Here is an 18,731-nt window from a genome sequence, read left to right as displayed (position 1 = left end):
TTTTCTAGGGAGAAGCAGGCAGAGTGAGCATGGGGATTTACAAGGGTGTAGGCTTCCTCATGGTGAAGACTGCCATTGACTGCACATGCATTGCTTTGCCAGTACCGCATGTCAACCCTGGCAGCAGTCACAATGCTTTCATTCTGCAGCAGCCCGCTCTGCCAACTGTTCTTACCATGGCAAACCAAAGAGATGATAGGGGGCAACAAAGGCTATTCACTGACGACATGGTCATGACTCTGAGTTCGCAAACCATGCACTCATGTGCAGCATGCATACAATGAGAGCCATGCTGCCACAAGAAATGCAATGTTGCTGACCATTGGTGGGCTGAAACAATGATTCCACCCAGGAGGAGCCCTGCAGTACTTGGCTGAGAGCTTCTCAAGATTTCTGATAGTGTGCTGCACAACCTTACCATCATGAGGGAACAGCCTCTGCCACCAGCTATCAGGCGAGAAGCTGAGGAGCAGGAACATGAGGAGGAGGCAATAGGAGACACTATCTGCAGCTTTCTAAATCAAAAGAGTGTATGGGAGGAGGGGAAAGTGGGACACGAGGAGGAGGAGGAGCATGTATAAGGATACCGTCATCTTCAATGTTTCAGCCCCTCTGCTGGCCACGGATGGTTCAAATAATGGCTAGCACTGTTTTTGTCATGGGGGCAGGCCATGCAGATGTGCCTGTCCTCCTCCATTTGACTCCTGCTCTCTCCAGTTGTGTGCCACCTGGTCCTGCAAGAGAAAGGGAACTGTGTCAGTGAGTGTTGTGCAATCTGTATGGTCGATGTGGCTGTCATGATTCACATCGCATGAACGAACATGAAAAATGGCTGAAACTGTATGCAACATATGAGATGTTGGTTTGAGGCTTGCAACAGTGCTAAATGTGTGAGGGCGTGGTGGATTATATGAATGTCAGATAGTGATAGAGATTGTTGTTAAGTGAGTGATGGGGGTGTGGTGAATTGTGCACTTTCTGAGGCGTGTGGTGCAGTTGGTAGACTATAGCATTTGAAGATGCATTCGCTGACTTTGACCACTCGTCACTGAACTTAGTCATTAGGACGCAGAAGGAGGCCAGTCAGCCCATTGAGTCCATGCTGGCTCTCTGTGGAGCAATCCAGCCAGTTCCATTCCCATGCTTTATCCCTATAGGCTGACAAGTTTATTTCCCTCAAGTGCCCTCCAATTTCCTTTTGAAATCATTAACAGTCTGACGTGTGGTAATCAGAACTGGACACAAAACTCTAGTTGTGGCCTTATCAGAGCTTTATAAAGGTTCAGCATAACTTCCCTGCTTTTGTACTCAATACCTCCATTTATGAAGCCCAAGATCCCATATGCTTTGCTAACTACTCTCAATATTATCTTCCATCTTCAAGATCTGTGCATATGGACCCCCAGGTCACTCTGGCCCTGAACACTCTTTAGAACTGTGCCATATTGCCTCTCCCTATCTCTCCTGCCAAAATGCATCACCTCACACTTCTCTGGATTAAATTCCATCTGCCACTTGTCTGCCATTCTGCTAGCCTATCCATGTCCTATTGCAGTTGATTTGTATCATCTACCCTGTTTGCCACTCCTCCAAGTTTGGTAACATCGGAAAATTTTACTGTGGCTGGAAATTTACGTTGGGTGGGAGCCCCCGCCCACTGGCCAAAAAGTTGAGGGGGTGAGCCTGCCTCCACCAGGCCTGAGGAGCCACGCCGGGATATTTTGCTCCCTAGATCCTAAATTGGCCTTTGGCGGGACTTGCACCTCCTTGAGGCAAGAAGTCCCGCCTAATGGAGCTGCTGGCCAATCAGCGGGCCGGCAGCTCTTAGTCCCAGCAGCATCACCGGGAGCAGTGACCACTGCTGGGATTTCACCCAGCCACCACAAGCTATGTGAAGGATGGCCGTGGAACCAAGTTAAACTTTTGGGGCGTCACCGGCGACATTTGGACGGACCCCGGCGAGGCACGGTGGGTGGGGGGGGGGGGGGGGCGGGGGAGGGGGTTGGTCGGTTGTGGGAGTGGGTGGGGTGAGTGTTGTGTGGTGGGCGGGATTGGGGCTTCGGGGGCAGCCCTCCATAGTGCACAGGGTACCGGAGCAGGAGGGCCACCCTCCAGCCTGCAAGAAGGCCGCCTAGTTTTACCAGGTGGGGTTCTTGGGGCCTTTGCCATCTGGCTGCCACTGGTAAAATACCAGCAGTGGGAGGAGACCCTTAAGTGGCAGTTAATTGGCCACTTAAGGGCCTTGATTGGCCTGGGGCAGGCAGGCTATTTCTCACTGCCGCTGCCACTTGTAAAATTACAGCGAGGGTGAGAAGGCATTGTGAACGCTCCCCCCCCCCCACCCCGCCTCCCACTCAATTATACGGTAACCCCCACCACCACCAGCCTGCTCATTTGGAGAGCCGTAAAATTCGGACCTCTGTATTCCAACATCTAAGTCATTTATCTAAATCATAAAAAGATGTGGTCCTAGCACTGACCCTTGGGAAACACCACTGACTACCATCCTCCCTTCTGAAAAGTAACCATTTACCACAACTCGCTGTTTTCTGTCATTAAGCCAATTTTTTTTTCTCCAAGCTAACACTGACCCTCCATGATCCTCAATTTTGTTAACCAGCCATTTTTGTGGTACTTTGTCAAACACATTCTTAAAATCCATACAGACAGTATTCATTCCATTCCCTTCATCAACTTTCTCTGTTACATCATCAAAAAATTCAGTTAGATTAGTCAACCACAATCTACCTTTTACAAATTCATGCTGTCTTTCCTTAATTAACCCAAATCTTTCTAAGAGTCTCCTGGTGATTTTTCCCCTGTTTTATGGACATTGGACTTAGTAACATGATTATGTTTTAAAAACTGAGATTTTTTAAAAGTTTAAGATGGAGTGTGAGGAGTCAGGTGACCTCACATCCACTCTTAAAGACGAGGCAGAAATCTTGGTTACCAGCACAACAGAGAGCATAGACATTTTTGAAAAACAGAGACTGCAGGGGTAACACCTGAAGAACAATGAGTTTCACCCTCCAGATTTTCGGATTGTAAACAAGGAATCAATGATTCTGAGGATCCAAGAACTCTCTTCCTAACAGCACTGTGGGTGTACCTACCCAACATGGACTGCAGGGGTTCAAGAAGGCAGCTCGCCACCATCTTTTCAAGGACAATTAGGGACGGGCAATAAATGCTGGCCTAGCGGGCGTCGCCCACATCCCAAGAATGAATAAAAAAATCTCCCAATTTAGAACTTCTACTTTAGGTTATACCTACATACGAATTAGGAGCATGAGTAGGCCACTAGGCCCCTCGAGCCTGCTCCACCATTCAATAAGTCCATGGCTGAACTGATTACTCCGCATTCCCACCTACCCCCGATAACCTTTCACCCCCTTGCCTATCAATAATCTATCTACTTCTGCGTTAAACATATTCAAAGACTCTGCTTCCACCGCCTTTTGAGGAAGAGAGTTCCAAAGACTCACGACCCTCTGAGAGAAAAAATTTCTCCAGATCTCTGTCTTTAACAGTGACCCCTAGATCTAGATTCTCCCACAAGGGGAAACATCCTTTTCATATCCACCCTGTCAAGACCTCTCAGGATCTTATATGTTTCAATCAAGTCACCTCTTACTCTACTAAATTCCAGCGGATACAAGCCTAGCCTGTCCAATCTTTCCTCACAAGATAGCCAGTCCATTCCAGGTATCAGTCTAGTAAACCTTCTCTGAACTGCTTCCAACATATTTACATCAGATGTGGTCTCATCAAAGCCCTGTATAATCTCCCTACTTTTGTATTCAATACCCCTCATGTGAAACGATAACATTCTATTATCTTTCCTAATTACGTGCTGTACCTGCATACTAACCTTTTGCAATTCATACACTAGGACATTAGATTGTTCCTTGCTCTCCTCCAGTACTAATCTAAACTTATGATACAATGATCACTCTTACCCAAGAGTTCTCCCACAGACACCTGATCCACTTGGCCCACCTCATTTCCCAGCATCAGATCCAGCAATGCCTCCTTCCTAGTTGGACCGAGAACATACTGATCAAGGAAGTTCTCCTGAATACGATTAAGGAATATTTCCCCCTCCTCTCGCTTTACTCTAACATTATCCCAATCGATATTTGGGTAATTAAAGTCCCCCAATATCACCACTATATAGTTCTTGCACATCTCTGTGATGTCCCTGCAGATTTGCACCTCTATCTCTCTTTTTTCATTATTTGGAGGCCTATAGAATACCCCCAGTAGCGTGATCATACCTTTCTTGCTTCTCATCTCTAACCAAAAGAATTCTGTCTTTGCCCTCCTCCAGGACATCCTTTCTTTTCGATACTACAATGTCTTCCCTAATCAGTACTGCCACATCACCTCCATTTTTCCCTTCCCTATTTTTTCTGAACACTTTGTATCCTTGTATATCAAGCTCCCAGTCCTCACCATTTTAAGCCACATTTCCGTTATTGCCACTACATCATAGTCCCACATGGCTATCTGTACTTGTAGCTCACCAACCTTATATACCACACTTTGTGCGGTTACATACATACACCTGTTTTTCTATTTCTCGTAGTCCTTTTTAGTCCCCTCCTATCTAATATAGTACTACTTTCTTTGCTAGTACTATCCAAAACTCTCACTTTATGTACCTTATTACTCTTTTCTACTTCTATATGCTGGTGTCCATTCCCCTGCCAGTTTAGTTTAAACCTCCCCAACCACACTAGTGAACCTCCTCGCAAGGGCATTGGCCACAGTCATGTTGAGGTGCAACCTATCCCTTTTGAATAGGTGCCTCCTGGCCCAGAACTGGTCCCAGTGCCCCATGAATTTGAAGCCATCCCTCCTGCACCGTGCCTCAAACCACGCATTAATCCTCCCTATCTTCTTATTTCTGTTCTCGCTCACGCGCAGCACTGGGAATAATCCAGAGATTGCTACCTTCATAATTTTCTTTTTAACTTCCTCCCTAGCTCCTGAAAATCTGACTCTGGAACTCCAATACCTGCCCTCTCTAAGTTGTTGGTACCAAAGTGTACTCCAAGCCTTGCTCACTCCCTTCCCCCTGCAGAATATTCTTCCCCCTTCTCCATGATAACCTGTACTCTGGCCCCAGGGAAGCAACACCATGTGGGATTCATGATGACAGTTACAGTAATGCCTGTCTGTCCCCCAACTATGGAATCTCCTATAATGACTGCATTTGTACTCTTTGCTGTTCCCTCCTGTACCGTCTCTTTCCCATTGGTGCCATGGTCTGCACTGCACTCCCTCAAGGTGTTATCACTCCCAGCAGTCTCCAAAGCTGAGTACCAGTTTTGAGAGTGGAGCACACCCTAAAGTTTCCTGAACTTCCTGCCTCTTCCTTCTCTTCTGGGTGGCCACCCATCGACTGTCCTGAACTCTTACTGCCTGCGGGGTGACCACCGCCTGGAACGTATGATCCAGGAAATTCTCATCCTCCCCGCTCTGCACTGATTCCAGCTGTCCCTCAAGCTCAGAAGTCCTGAGCTCAAGCTAAAGCAGCTGGTGACGCTTCCTACACATGTGGTCCCCCAAGACAAGTGAAGTGTTTTGAAGTTCCCACATGGCACAGGAATTGCAAGCAACAAGTCTGAGCTACCCATCATTGATGTAAAAAAAATCTCAATTTCCTTTTTTAGATTCTAGTTAGTACCTTGTTTAAACAATTAACTTTAATTAATAAGTCTAGAGCTGCTCTGAGCAAATACTCTTATTATGAATTCACTTACTGTTATACTTACCCCAATCGAAATTTTTAATTTCCTGGCTCCTAATTTGAATGAATGCCCTGGTTTAGAGAAAAATGGAGAAATACTCACTAACCAGTCACTTACCTGCTTTCCCATGATGTCACACAGATTTTTTTTTCTTTCCTCGAATGCCATCTGTCTGCTCCCAACCCCCCAGCTCTTTATATCTGCTCGACTCGCTCAGCTCCGCCTCTGTTCCCGCTCTTGCTGATGCTTCTGCTCGTGTGCCTCGGATCGCTACTTTTTATATCCCCACCAGTCTCACTCTGCTCCCGCTCTCACTGCTACTGCTGCTGCTCAGGCCTCGGGTCACCACTCTTTATATCCCACTCTGGTTTCAGTGTCGCTCTCGCTGCTGCTGCTCGTGGGCTTCGGGTTGCTGCTCTTTATATCCCCGCTGCTGTCTCTCTGCTCCTGCTCTCGCTGCTGCTCTGAGCATTGGAGCACCATTGTTTACATCCCCGCTACTCTTGCTGTGCTCCCGTTGCTGCTGATGCTCAACTTCTTGCAGTACTGCATCTAAGTCCTCAAGGCTTCACTCCTTGCATTGACCTCCATGGTTATCTGCTCCCACTACAGGTGTCTAGCCAATCAACAGCATAGTTAGTGCTGGCTGGACTCTGAAATAGTTTTAAACAGTGAGCTACGTGAAGTTGGTATGCTGCCTACGTTGCAATAAACAGACACGGTTTAATCGTGCATTGCCATCCCCATGTTTGCTTTCAGGGCTATCAAACTTATACCTTGAATGTTTTATAAAAGGCTAAACTAGCACGGTTGGGGCAATATGTAGTCAAAGAAATGGATTTTCAGAAGATTTTTTTGAAGGAAAGTAAGGTTAAGTAATTTTGGAATACAGCTTAAGAGTCAAAATCTACATATTTAAAATACCTAAACTTGCTGATGATGGAGTGGAAAGAGTGAGGAACAAACAGTAATCCAGTCGAGGAGGAAAGTGCAGACTGGGCCATAAAGCTAGAGGAGGTTGCTTACTGAGATTTTGGAGGGAAATAAAAAGGAGGATGAGGATACGAACGTCCATTTTGCCATTTTGTAACACAACACATTGGGATGCCAATGTATTTCATCAATATATCATCTGTGTTTGAAAATACAAATTCTGAAGAAAAAATAGTTCTAAAAAGTTACATGACATATTGTAATCAGTATTGTTGAGATCTTCAGTTGAATTTACGCTTACTTATTTTAAGGAATTATGATTGTAATTTATCGTGCTCTTATCTAATGTGTTCAGTTTGCATCTTTGTATATTTCAAGCTGAATTCTCTTGATGGGTTTGTGTGGCTGTGCTAAGCAGTTTTATTTTTGCAGGTTCAAGTCCTAGGAAGGTCATCTGCTGTCACAATATTAGCTGCTGGAACAAATGCACTCGATCTGTCGAAACACAAGCTTAATTAATGTTATTGTTATATTTTGGTCTCATTATTTAAAGTCAAGATTGGAATATCAATTTGGAATTCCAACAAATGATGAATTGAACACTCTACTGTGTCTAATATTTGCCTCAGTGACTCATTTCCTTTTAAGGTACTGTTTCCTTGTACCTCAGTTTCTAGTCCAAAAATGCATGTATTCTTGCCTTATGCTTTTTACTTCTATTAATGCAGCTGGATGACTCACTGAACCAAATCAGGAAACTGCAGCGTTCCTTAGACGAACAGACGGAACTGAATGACAACCTTCAAGTGCAGTTTGATCACTTGCAGACCAGGTAAGACACCAAGAGGAAACAAAGGAAAGGGGACTGAGTCTTAGCCACTCAGTGTCATTAGAGCGATTACATCTGTGAAGTCAGGGTGGGGGTAGTGCAGAAGAAAAGGTTCAACAAAATTATGGTTTTCATCACTGAACATTTTGGGTGACATTATTAAGATTGTGATGTGCAAAGATAGGACATGAGAGTCACACACCTATAGCCAAACTGCTTAGCAGCTTGATAGGAATTGAATATCATCCCCCACACACAGTCACCGAAAGGGTCTCAGGAAATATATTTTAAATATTAGTATTTTAGTGTGTTATTTCCCAAGTTCCCTTTTGTGATGTAAATGTGTCACCACAATTCCACGCCATTGAGTTACTGATATCACTCATCCCACTATGGGGAAACGGTGAGCAGTTTTTTGCTACAGAAAGAATACAATAAAATAGATGGTTTGTCTCCTATGCACCTAACTCTGAGTTGTTTGGGTTGGTTATGTACTTCCCCTATTGTGAATGAGGCACAGCCCAGCTAACTGCATGCAAACATTTAGTGAAAAAGGGTACAACTTCAATAAAGTATTCTCTCAGGTAAATTTCAACAAGAAATACTTAAACTTACAGAAGACTTTAATATTTATCTCACACGCTTAAAACTATTGCACATAATGAGGTGGGTTACTGCTTTACCTAAGGAGTCCATGATTTGGTTTCAGATCAAACTTTAATGATTGATGCATTGACAAATAGTAGAACAAAATCCTATTTAGTTTACTAGGATGTCGAAGAATAAACAGAAAATATGCTTGGTTCCTAAATGACACATTTTATACAAGTCAGGAATGCTACATCATATATAGTACTTTTAACTCTCTGGGGTGAGGCTTGGAACAGAGCTTTACCAAATGCAGTGCTCCTAAATTAGTGACCAGAACACTGGGAATGCCATGACCCGAATGGCTGGCATCCACACCAAATTCTTTGATCTTTAGTACTTTAGTGAGGCACCCACCCCGCCCCCCCTCACCATCTCACATATTTATCACATCATTTTTGTTATTCCAACTGTAGCCAGCAGCATCTAAATAGTGAATGAGTTCATCCTTTTGAGAAGTGAAGAGAATTTTTTTCCAAGTTTGAGAGTAAGCAGGTGTCACTTTTTTGCTATTCTGAGGATCAAAATGGAGCCAGAATGCTGACTGTTGGTAAAGAACAAATTCTAGCCAGGCAGGGTACAGCTGATTCTATTCTTGCATTATTTGTGGATGTGGTACTGAAATGTTATGAAAAGATTTCAAATGACCAAAGATTATTGTGTATAAGGAACATAATTTCACTTCACAGATATGTGGAAGTGGGACTAGAGGTAAAATTTTAATACAATATCATAGCGACATTGCAGAGTAGCTCCTAATGATTCTGTTGCTTTTAAAAATACATTAATGGCTGTTTTCAGTCATAGCTACCCGACAGCATTCTTAATTTAATCACACCATGTCTGCAAGCACAAAATGATAAATATTTCTACTTGAGTTATAACCTTAACCCACTGGTGGCAATCATTTGTGAATTAAATGGCTAGCCTTGCTTGTGGAGATATTTATCATTTCTCATGCTAAACTGTAATCTGTTCTCCAATGTGTTGCATCTCTATGGCATTGTTCCTTCATGGTAAGCTCTTGTTTTGTAATATGTTCAGCATATGAATATTTGAACAGTTAAAACACTCTGCTGCAAAAAGATGTTTCTAATTAGACTTAACACGAAGCACAGCTTTATACGATTGTTTACACCTACAGCATTTAACTGCTCTTTCTGCATAGACCATCCAAGTACTTGGGTTCTGAGAAGAATATTAAATGGATAAGAATTAAAATGTATATCATGTTCTGCAACAAGCAGCTGAAAACACATTTCCTTTCCGGTGTGCATGACTCTGTACCTTTTTTGTCAATACCTTGTTTCCTGTTTGGTTTAAGGGAAATTCTCTCTCTCTCTCTTCATGTAACATCCACATCGATTCTCTTTTGGCATTTCTTTGCGGACAAAGATTTTAGGAAGGTTGTACTCATTAGTTGTAGGCCTGCTGGCGGCTAATCAAGCCTATCTGGAGATTCTCCCACAATGGGTGCAAGTGAAGGTGAAGTTGCTGCTGGGGGCAAATGGATCTATCCTTCTCCTTTCTCTTTCATGCTGGTTCTTCATTCAGTCTTAAAGGTGTCTTTAGCCCTCCTGATGTAGCATCTCCAGGTCTCAAGATCTATGGCCTGTGCTTCCCACTGGCGTTGGTCCATGTGGCATACAGAGAGGGTCTTCTTCAGGGAGTCCTTGAAACGTTTGCATGGGGCCCCTCTGTTCCTTTTACCCGTGGTCGGCTCTCCATACAACACGATCTTGGGCAGGCGACTGGCGTCCATCCGAGCAATGTGACCCGCCCAATGCAGTTGGCTTTACAGGAGGATGGCCTCGATGCTGGTGCTGTTGGCTGTTTCCAGGACTTCAATGTTTGTGATGCAGTCCTGCCAGCGAATCTTGAGGATGCTGCAGAGGTAGCGCTGATGGAAATGCTGTAGAAAGCATACATGAGGTGGCATCGGACCCATGACTTGGTGCCATACAGAAGGGTGGTGAGGACTATGGATTTGTACACTTTGAATTGGTCTGTGCTCTGAGGCTGTGGTTGCTCCACATCCACATTGAAGGAGGGTTGCTAATCATAGTTTATGCCATGATGTTACAAAGGGGCAAGGCAAGGAGGTAGCCTCCAAAAGCTACCTCAGCCAGTGCAGGGATTGAATGAGTGTTGCAGGCATCACTCTATCACATTCTAGTTATCTAGCCAATTGAGCTAACCAGACCCCAAGACAAATGCTACTCTGTTTAAAAGTTGCTGTAATTCAGCAGGTTAGTCACAATCCACATAACACCCTCCTTACATAGAAACATAGAAAATAGGAGCGGGAGTAGGCCATTCAGCCCTTTGAGACTGCTCCACCATTCATTATTATCATGACTGATCATCCAACTCAGTAACCTATTCCCGCTTTAGCCCCATACCCTTTGATCCCTTTAGACCCAAGAGCTATATCTAACTCCTTCTTGAAAACATACAATGTTTTGGCCTCAACTGCTTTCTGTGGTAGTGAATTCCACTCTCTGGGTGAAGAAATTTCTCCTCATCTCAGTCCTGAAAGGTTTACCCCGTATCCTTAGACTATGACCCCTGGTTCTGGACTCCCCCACCATCGGGACTATCCTTCAAGCATCTACCCTGTCAAGTCCTGTTAGAATTTTATAGGTTTCTATGAGATCCCCCCTCACTCTTCTGAACTCCAGCGAATATAATCCTAACCAACTCAATTTCTCCTCATACGTCAATCCCACCATCCCAGGAATCAGTCTTGTAAATCTTTGCTGCACTCCCTCTAAAGCAAGAAAATCCTTCCTCAGATAAGGAGACCAAAACTGCACACAATATTCCAGGTGTGGCCTCACCAAGGCCCTGTATAATTGCTGCAAGACATCCCTGCTCCTGTACTTGAATCCTCTCGCTATGAAGGCCAACATGCCATTTGCCATTTTTACCGCCTTTTGCACCTGCATGCTTATCTTCAGCGACTGGTGTACGAGAATACCCAGGTCTTGCTGCATATTTCCCTCTCTCAGTTTATAGCCGTTCAGATGATAATTTGCCTTCCTGTTTTTGCTACCAAAGTGGATAACCTCACATTTATCCACATTATACTGCATCTGCCATGCATTAGCCCACTCACTCAATTTGTCCAAATCACCCTGAAGCCTCTCTGTATCCCCCTCAGAACTCACCCACCCAGTTTTGTGTCATCTGCAAATTTGGAGATAGTACATTTAGTCCCCTCATCTAAATCATGAACGTATATTGTGAATAGCTGGGGTCCTAGCACCGATCCCTGCGGTACCCCACTAGTCACTGCCTGCCATTCGGAAAAAGACCCATTTATCCCTACTCTTTGTTTCCTGTCTGCCAACCAATTTTCAATCCATTGCAATACACTACCCCCAATCCCATGCGCTTTAATTTTACATGCTAATCTCTTATGCGGGTCTTTGTTGAAAGCCTTCTGAAAGTCCAAATAAACCACATCCACTGGCTCCCCCTCATCAACTCTACTAGTTACATCCTCGAAGAATTCTAGTAGATTTGTCAAGCATGATTTCCTGTATGTAAATCCATGCTGACTGTCCGATTCTACTACTGTTCTCCAAGTGCTCGGCTATAAAATCTTTGATAATGGTCTCTTGAATTTTCCCCACTCTCCCCACTGATGTCAGGCTGACTGGTCTATAATTCCCTGCTTTCTCTCTACCTCCCTTTTTAAATAGTGGGTTTACATTAGCGACCCTCCAATCTGTAGGAACTGTTCCAGAGTCGATAGAATCTTGGAAGATGACCACCAATGCATCCATTATTTCTAGGGCCGCTTCCTTAAGTACTTTGGGTTGCAGACCATCAAGTCCTGGGGATTTATCAGCCTTCAATCCCATCAATTTCCCCAACACCATTTCTCTACTAATACTGATTTCCTTCAGTTCCTCTCTCTGACTAAGCCCTGTGTTCCCCAACATTTCTGGTATGATATTTGTGTCCTCCTTTGTGAAGACAGAACCAAAGTATGCATTTAGTTGGTCAGCCATTTCTTTATTCCCCATAATAAATTCCCCTGATTCTGACTGTAAGGGACCTACATTTGTCTTCACCTGAAAGCTTGCTCTCGTACAGTATTTTCCCCTTCTTAATCAATCCCTTGGTCCTCCTTTGCTGAATTCTAAACTGCTCCCAATCCTCAGGTCTGTTATTTTTCCTGGCAAATTTATATGCCTCGTTCTTGGATCTTATGCTATCTCTAATTTCCCTTGTAAGCCATGGTTTGGCTACCTTTCCCATTTTACTTTTGCGCCAGACAGGGATGAACAATTGTTGCAGTTCATCTATGCACTCTTTAAATGTTTGCCATTGCCTATCCACCATCATCCCTTTAAGGAACGTTCCCCAATCCATCATGGCCAACCTGCGCCTCATACCTTCGTAGTTTCCTTTACTAAGATTCAGGACCCTTGTCTTAGAATCAACTACGTCACTCTCCATCTTGATGAAGAATTCTATCATATTATGGTCGCTCGTCCTCAAGAGGTCTTGCACCACTAGATTGTCAGTTATTCCTCTCTCATTACACAATACCCAGTCTAGGTTGGCCTGTGCTCTAGTTGGTGCCTCAACATATTGGTCCAGAAAACCATCCCGTATACACTCCAAGAATTGCTCCTCTATGGTATTGTGACTAATTTAATTTACCCAATCTATATGCAGATTAAACTCACCCATAATTACGGATGTTGCTTTATCGCATGCATCTCTAATTTCCTGTTTAATGCAATTCCCAACATCACCACTACAGTTTGGTCGTCTATATACAACGCCCACTAACGCTTTTTGCCCCATAGAGTTTCTCAGCTCTACCCATACAGATTCCACATTGTCAGAGCTAATATCTTTCCTCACTATTGCGTTAATTTCCTCTTTAACCTGCAATACAACTCCACCGCCTTTTGCTTTTTGTCTGTCCTTTCTAAATACTGAATATCTCTGGATGTTGATTTTCCCTCCCTGGTCACCCTGCAGCCATGTCTCCGTAATCCCGACTATATCATACCTGTTTACATCTATTTGCGTGATTACTTCATCCACTTTATTGCGAATGCTCCGCGCGTTAAGGCACAAAGCCTTAAGGCTTGTCTTTTTAACATTACTTGTCCCTTTCCCACTATTTTTCACTGTGGCCCTGTTTGATTCTGGCCCTTGATTTCTCTGCCTATCACTTTTCTTATTCCTCTTACTGTCTTTTTATTTACATCATTGCAAGGTGGCTTTTTCGGTCAGGAATAAATGAATGCTCCAATTTTGACAACACAAGGGAGATGACAATTTCATTCTACAGCGCCTGAGACTTTATAGATGCTCAAAATTCATAGGGGAGATACAGAAGGTTACGTTTTATATCTTGTATTGCTGATTTTACAGTAGTGGTAAATGGTATGATCAACATTTTGCTCTGGTATAGCATAAATTAGAGCTAGGCACAAATGCATCATGTAGGAATAGGTTTTACCCCTTATAACAGGAAGGAATGGTTGGTTGCATATAACACCAGATCTCGGATCCATCATCTTTTTGCATCATATTATGTAGCTATGTAAAGCATTACTAATTCCAAAAGAAAATATGTTTATTGGACCATGGTAAATTTCTTATTTGTGTAAAAAATGCAAACTGTGGGCTCCTCTTACAGCATAGGAAGTAAATGTACTGATCCACAGAGACTTAGAAGACCCTAGATTAAATTTGTGTGTCCAGAATTTGCTGAAAAATTAACAGTGCTGAACAATGCATGCCATCATTAATGTGCAATTCAGCTAGCAAGTTATGGTGAGGAAGAGATACCCCATGAATTACTTTGTGAAAATGGCATCTCAACCTTAACCTCCCCATGATTTTCATTAAGTTGTACATTTACACATTAATTTTCAGTTAAACACGTAACACGAAGTTAAGTCCAGTAATTAATAGCACAAGTACCTGTTTAACAGAGTGATAATTGTTGATGACCATGACCGGAATTTTATGCCACCCTCCCACCTGCATGAGTGGACTGGTGACAAGAGGGGGCCACTCCCGATCCTTTGCCACCCCCACTGCAATTTTATGCTGGGCGGCGGTGAGAAATGGCCCGTCCACCCCAGGCCAATCAAGGCCCTTAAGTGGCCAATTAATTGTCACTTAAGGGCCTCCTCCTGCCGCTACTGGTATTTTACCAGTGGCGGCCAGGCGGAAAAGGCCCCCAGAAGGCCACCAGGTAAAACCGCCCAACGTAAAATTCCGGCCATGAATCAATCTCTGTGGCCCAGGAAGTGAGGAATTTTATTTCTTTATGTATGACTTGTTGGAAATATTAAATATGCAAAATTTTACATTTTGCTTTTCCTTTCTGTCTCTTTCTGACTGTGTGTCTCTTTCTCTTAATCCAATATTTCTTTGGTCTCTTTATTTCATTTTTCGAACCTGATTTGATATTGAATTGACCCACTCTAATTCACCATCCTTTTCAGTCCCTCATCTGTTTATTTCTCAATCTTTTAATATCATTGGCTGAGGAGATACCCTGTTTGTTCCATTGTTCACCTAAGTTCCAGATGTCCTGTTGCCCTCTCCACTCCGATATCAGCTCACACATCCAGCAACTTTCTGGGCAAAAATTTATTTTTGAGCTGAAGGGTGCAGGAGCAAGTCTAACAGGGCACATTGTAAGATGGCTCCTCCAGCAATTGCTGAGCTGTGATCTTTACTAATTTTGTTTGTCTGAGTTGGGCTAGAACTACGATTAGTGGCCAGCAACCTTAAGCTGGGGAAGAGAAAGGTCAGCTATAGCTCGCTCTCCTGAAGCGTATTTGTGGATATTGAGTGAGAGCAGCATTAGGCTCAGCTGTAATGTCCCTCTATTTTCAACAGAGGAGACAAGAAAGTTTTGGCAATGGTGGGAGGTGAATCTTACATTTGATAGCAATATGGGATAACTATAGCACTAAAGGTATCACATGGCTTTGAGGGGTATACATCTATAATCAAGAAAATACTGCAAAAAAGGAAAAAGAGTAACTATGATGTGGAATAGAATAATCTGTTGCAAAATGTATCGTTCATACACTCTCATATTCCTCAACACACGTTTGCAGCCCTCCAGTAGAAACAACTTATACAATTAATATTTTGTTCATTCTCTGTAAGAGCAATCACTATTTCCCTGTTAACTCAGAACTTGGAAGTGTTTGTGTACTGGGGACATGAGCATGTGGGGAGATTCAGCTTTTTTTAAAAAATTCTTTCATGGGACGTGGGCATTGCTGGCAAGGCCAGCATTTGTTGCCCATCCCTCATTGCCGTTGACAATTTCAGAGGGCATTTAAGAGTCAGCCACATCGCTGTGGGTCTGGAGTCACATGTAGGCCAGACCAGGTAAGGACGGCAGATTTCCTTCTCTAAAGGACATTAGTGAGGCAGATGGGTTTTTACAAAAATTAATAGTTTCATGGCACCATTACTGCTTTGGATTCCAGATTTTTATTAATTAATTGAGTTTATTAATTAATTGAATTTAAATTCCACCAGCTTCTGTGGTGGGTTTTGAACCCAGGGCATTGGCCAGGGCCTCTGGATTACGGGTACAGTGACATTACCACAACACCACTGTCTTCTAAATGCTTAAAATGTGATTCTTACAATTTGGAATAAGTTGGTCTAAATAAGGAATAAGGCTAGAATTATCCACCCAGTGTCCTGATGGGAGCCAGGGTTCATCATGCATGCATGGCGGATTGCCGGTGCTTCAAGAGGAAGTCTGTCATTATCCTGCTAAGAAGTAACAGATGCTCGGGGAAGTGCTGTGCAATCCACTGGGCACCTGCTGTCCTCTTTTGCTATTTGCGTGTGTGAGCAGGGAAGGTGTTTCCAGTGGTACTTCCCATGGGGTTGGACAGACAGAAATCTCTGTCAGGAGGAGGAAACAGTTGGTAGGCCTCACTGCCTGAATTTTCAGTCATTCTCTGCATTTTGAGTGGGATAGTGGAGCAAGATCTGAGCCCATGTGTTTGACTGATTATTTAGCACAGCTAAATAAAACCAAGCCTATAATAGGCAGTAATATTTTATTTAGACTAATATTTTGCGCCACAAAATTTTAGTCAGAAGTACTGCACTTGGAACTTTCCATCAAGGAACCAAAAACAAAGCTGTTAAAATGGTGGCAGTGCACACATATTGAGGGCAGCAGGAAGCGCTAAGCTGCCGTTTTAACCACCTGCTTGCCCTGTTCTCACTAGGTGGACCGTGTTAAAATCAGGCATGGGGAGCAACACCAAAGTTGGCCATTTCCACTCTTGCTTCAGCATGGTAAGCTGATAAAGGACATAGCTATTGACTCTGTGGCTGAAACACTATGTGCTACAGATACTAGTTAGTATTTACTAAAGTAAGCCATGGCAGTCGGTGCCTTTTAAAATTTTTATGCTCAGTTTTTTTTTAAGTCAATCAAGCTGCTGTTTCAACTATCCTACAATAAACACAGGATTGTTTCCATAGCAGCAAGACTGGGAGTCAGCACTGGAGAACCAAATCTTCAGTTTAAAAGGATCAATGATCTAATGGATTCAAACTGAAGCACTATGCTGAAAAATTCATTGTGGAACAAGAAATTACAGAATAATAAAGTAATAGCATCATGCTTTTATCAACAACCAGCAACTCCACATCTTACCTGAATACAGGATAATTTCAATGCACGTGCAATGCATCGTAATCTGTGGGAGGAACATATTTAAGAAGAATTGCTGGTCTCTCATTGTTTTCTTTTTGCTTCATTTGCAGAATGGTCATCTCTGGCTTTTAGTCTAAATGTATGCTGTCCAGCTTTAAAACAGAAAAGTAGATTTATAATTACATGGAGTAGCATTGTGGGTCAGGCTGTGTGATGCTATGGATTAGCACTCTGACCTTTTAACTTTCAGGCTGTGAATCCAGCACAGACTCAAGGGGCAAAAACAAGAAATGCTGGAATCACTCAGCAGGTCTGGCAGCATCTGTGGAAAGAGAAGAAGAGTTAACGTTTCGGGTCAGTGACCCGAAACGTTAACTCTGCTTCTCTTTCCACAGATGCTGCCAGACCTGCTGAGTGATTCCAGCATTTCTTGTTTTTGTTTCAGATTTCCAGCATCCGCAGTATTTTGCTTTTATTATACAGACTCAAGGGGCTTGATTTTCAAATCGGTGTTGGGAACTCGACGCCTGGATAATTTCCGGGTCCCAACCCTGCACTGCGAATGTGTCGCTCATGCAATGCGATCTTGAAATGTAAATGCCCTAATTGGACTGTTGACGAGCTCGTGCCAAGTTTCTCCAGCAGGCAAGAGCTGCCTGCCAAGAGTGAGCGGCAAAGGTAGACAGCAGCCATGATAAGGTCTGTCACTGCCTTACAGAAGAGAGCAGGAAGCACCTTGGAGGGCTAGCACCCTCACCAAGCACAAAAGTGGCCAAATGGAAGGTAAAACACATGATCCAGCACAAGATCCCCCAGCTCCTGAAATTTTGCAGAATCAAAAAAAATTTACCATCTGTCTGCGTTGAACCCCATAAGTGTGCACTAACGTGCATCAGACTGTTCCGATTCAGCGATCTCAGCTTTGAAAATTGCCTTCTCACCCTCCCTAACCCATTAACAAGCTCTTCAAGGAGCTTAATGGGCTGTTAATTGGAGGCGAGCGGATTCCCCTTTCCATCCCCTTCCACCCTCCCTTTGAAAATTGTGTCACATTCTCCGGGAACACGATTTTCAAATCACGCCTGCACCCCTTCCCGACCCCACTGGCAATTGAAAATCCTGGCCATGGGCTGGTAGTCTCCTCTGTTTGTTGCATGTAATTCCCTACATGAAGCAGGTTTGAACAGATTAACCGAGTTTCAAGTGGGTCTGAGTCCAGAGTGCAAAACTACTGATGATGTGTCATGATGTACAACTAGATTCTCTCTCAGAATCCATAAGAATGTCCAGTAATGGGAAATTTCACATTAGTGCAGTAAGGTACCTTACTGACAGGGTGAATTATTAGGGCAATGTTGAATAAGCTTTATATCCAACCTGTGATATACCTGATTTAGATGTGTTTATTCTGATGTTGGAGGCTAAATTCCTCCACAATGTGCAATTCCTCCCAACACTGACATTTTTCATTTCGCTGAGACAATTTTACAATACAAAAGCTTTGAATAAAATTAATTAATAATTTAGAAAATGGCGCTGTGTACATGTTTGATTCACACCTGTAGGTATACTTAACTCATTGCTGCGTATTGTCTTTTGAATTTATTTCTAACTCATAGTGAAAGGAATTTCATTTAGTATAGGGACTGGATTAATAATACTTGTGATGCACAAATGTGTGTGTACTCATGTGTACATGCACACCCACACACAGACCCACATACACACAATATGCCATTGTTTACATACACAAGACAAAAATTCAGATGCATGATCCACTCAGCATTGTGATTTGGATGTACAGTATTTACATATAGTACAAGTATAGTATTACTACATGGAATTGCATAAAATTGACAGCACAAAAACAGGC

General features: G+C 43.2%; 1 protein-coding gene across 2 annotated transcripts in view; it reads left to right on the top strand.

Moving 5' to 3' along the window:
- LOC137369646 (coiled-coil domain-containing protein 102A-like) overlaps nucleotides 1–18,731 on the top strand; it is a 698,074-nt gene that overhangs the window by 512,086 nt on the left and 167,257 nt on the right. For both annotated transcript variants that reach the window (XM_068030982.1, XM_068030981.1), the window contains one exon: nucleotides 7,421–7,524. In XM_068030982.1, coding sequence (XP_067887083.1) covers nucleotides 7,421–7,524 — 104 coding nt within the window. The remainder of the gene's footprint in view (nucleotides 1–7,420; nucleotides 7,525–18,731) is intronic.

The sequence above is a fragment of the Heterodontus francisci genome, chromosome 5 (genome assembly GCF_036365525.1).
Source record: "Heterodontus francisci isolate sHetFra1 chromosome 5, sHetFra1.hap1, whole genome shotgun sequence".
Classification (NCBI taxonomy): Eukaryota; Metazoa; Chordata; class Chondrichthyes; order Heterodontiformes; family Heterodontidae; genus Heterodontus; species Heterodontus francisci.
The sequence above is the reverse complement of the archived record's forward strand: the minus strand, read 5'-3'. Positions and strand labels throughout refer to the sequence as shown.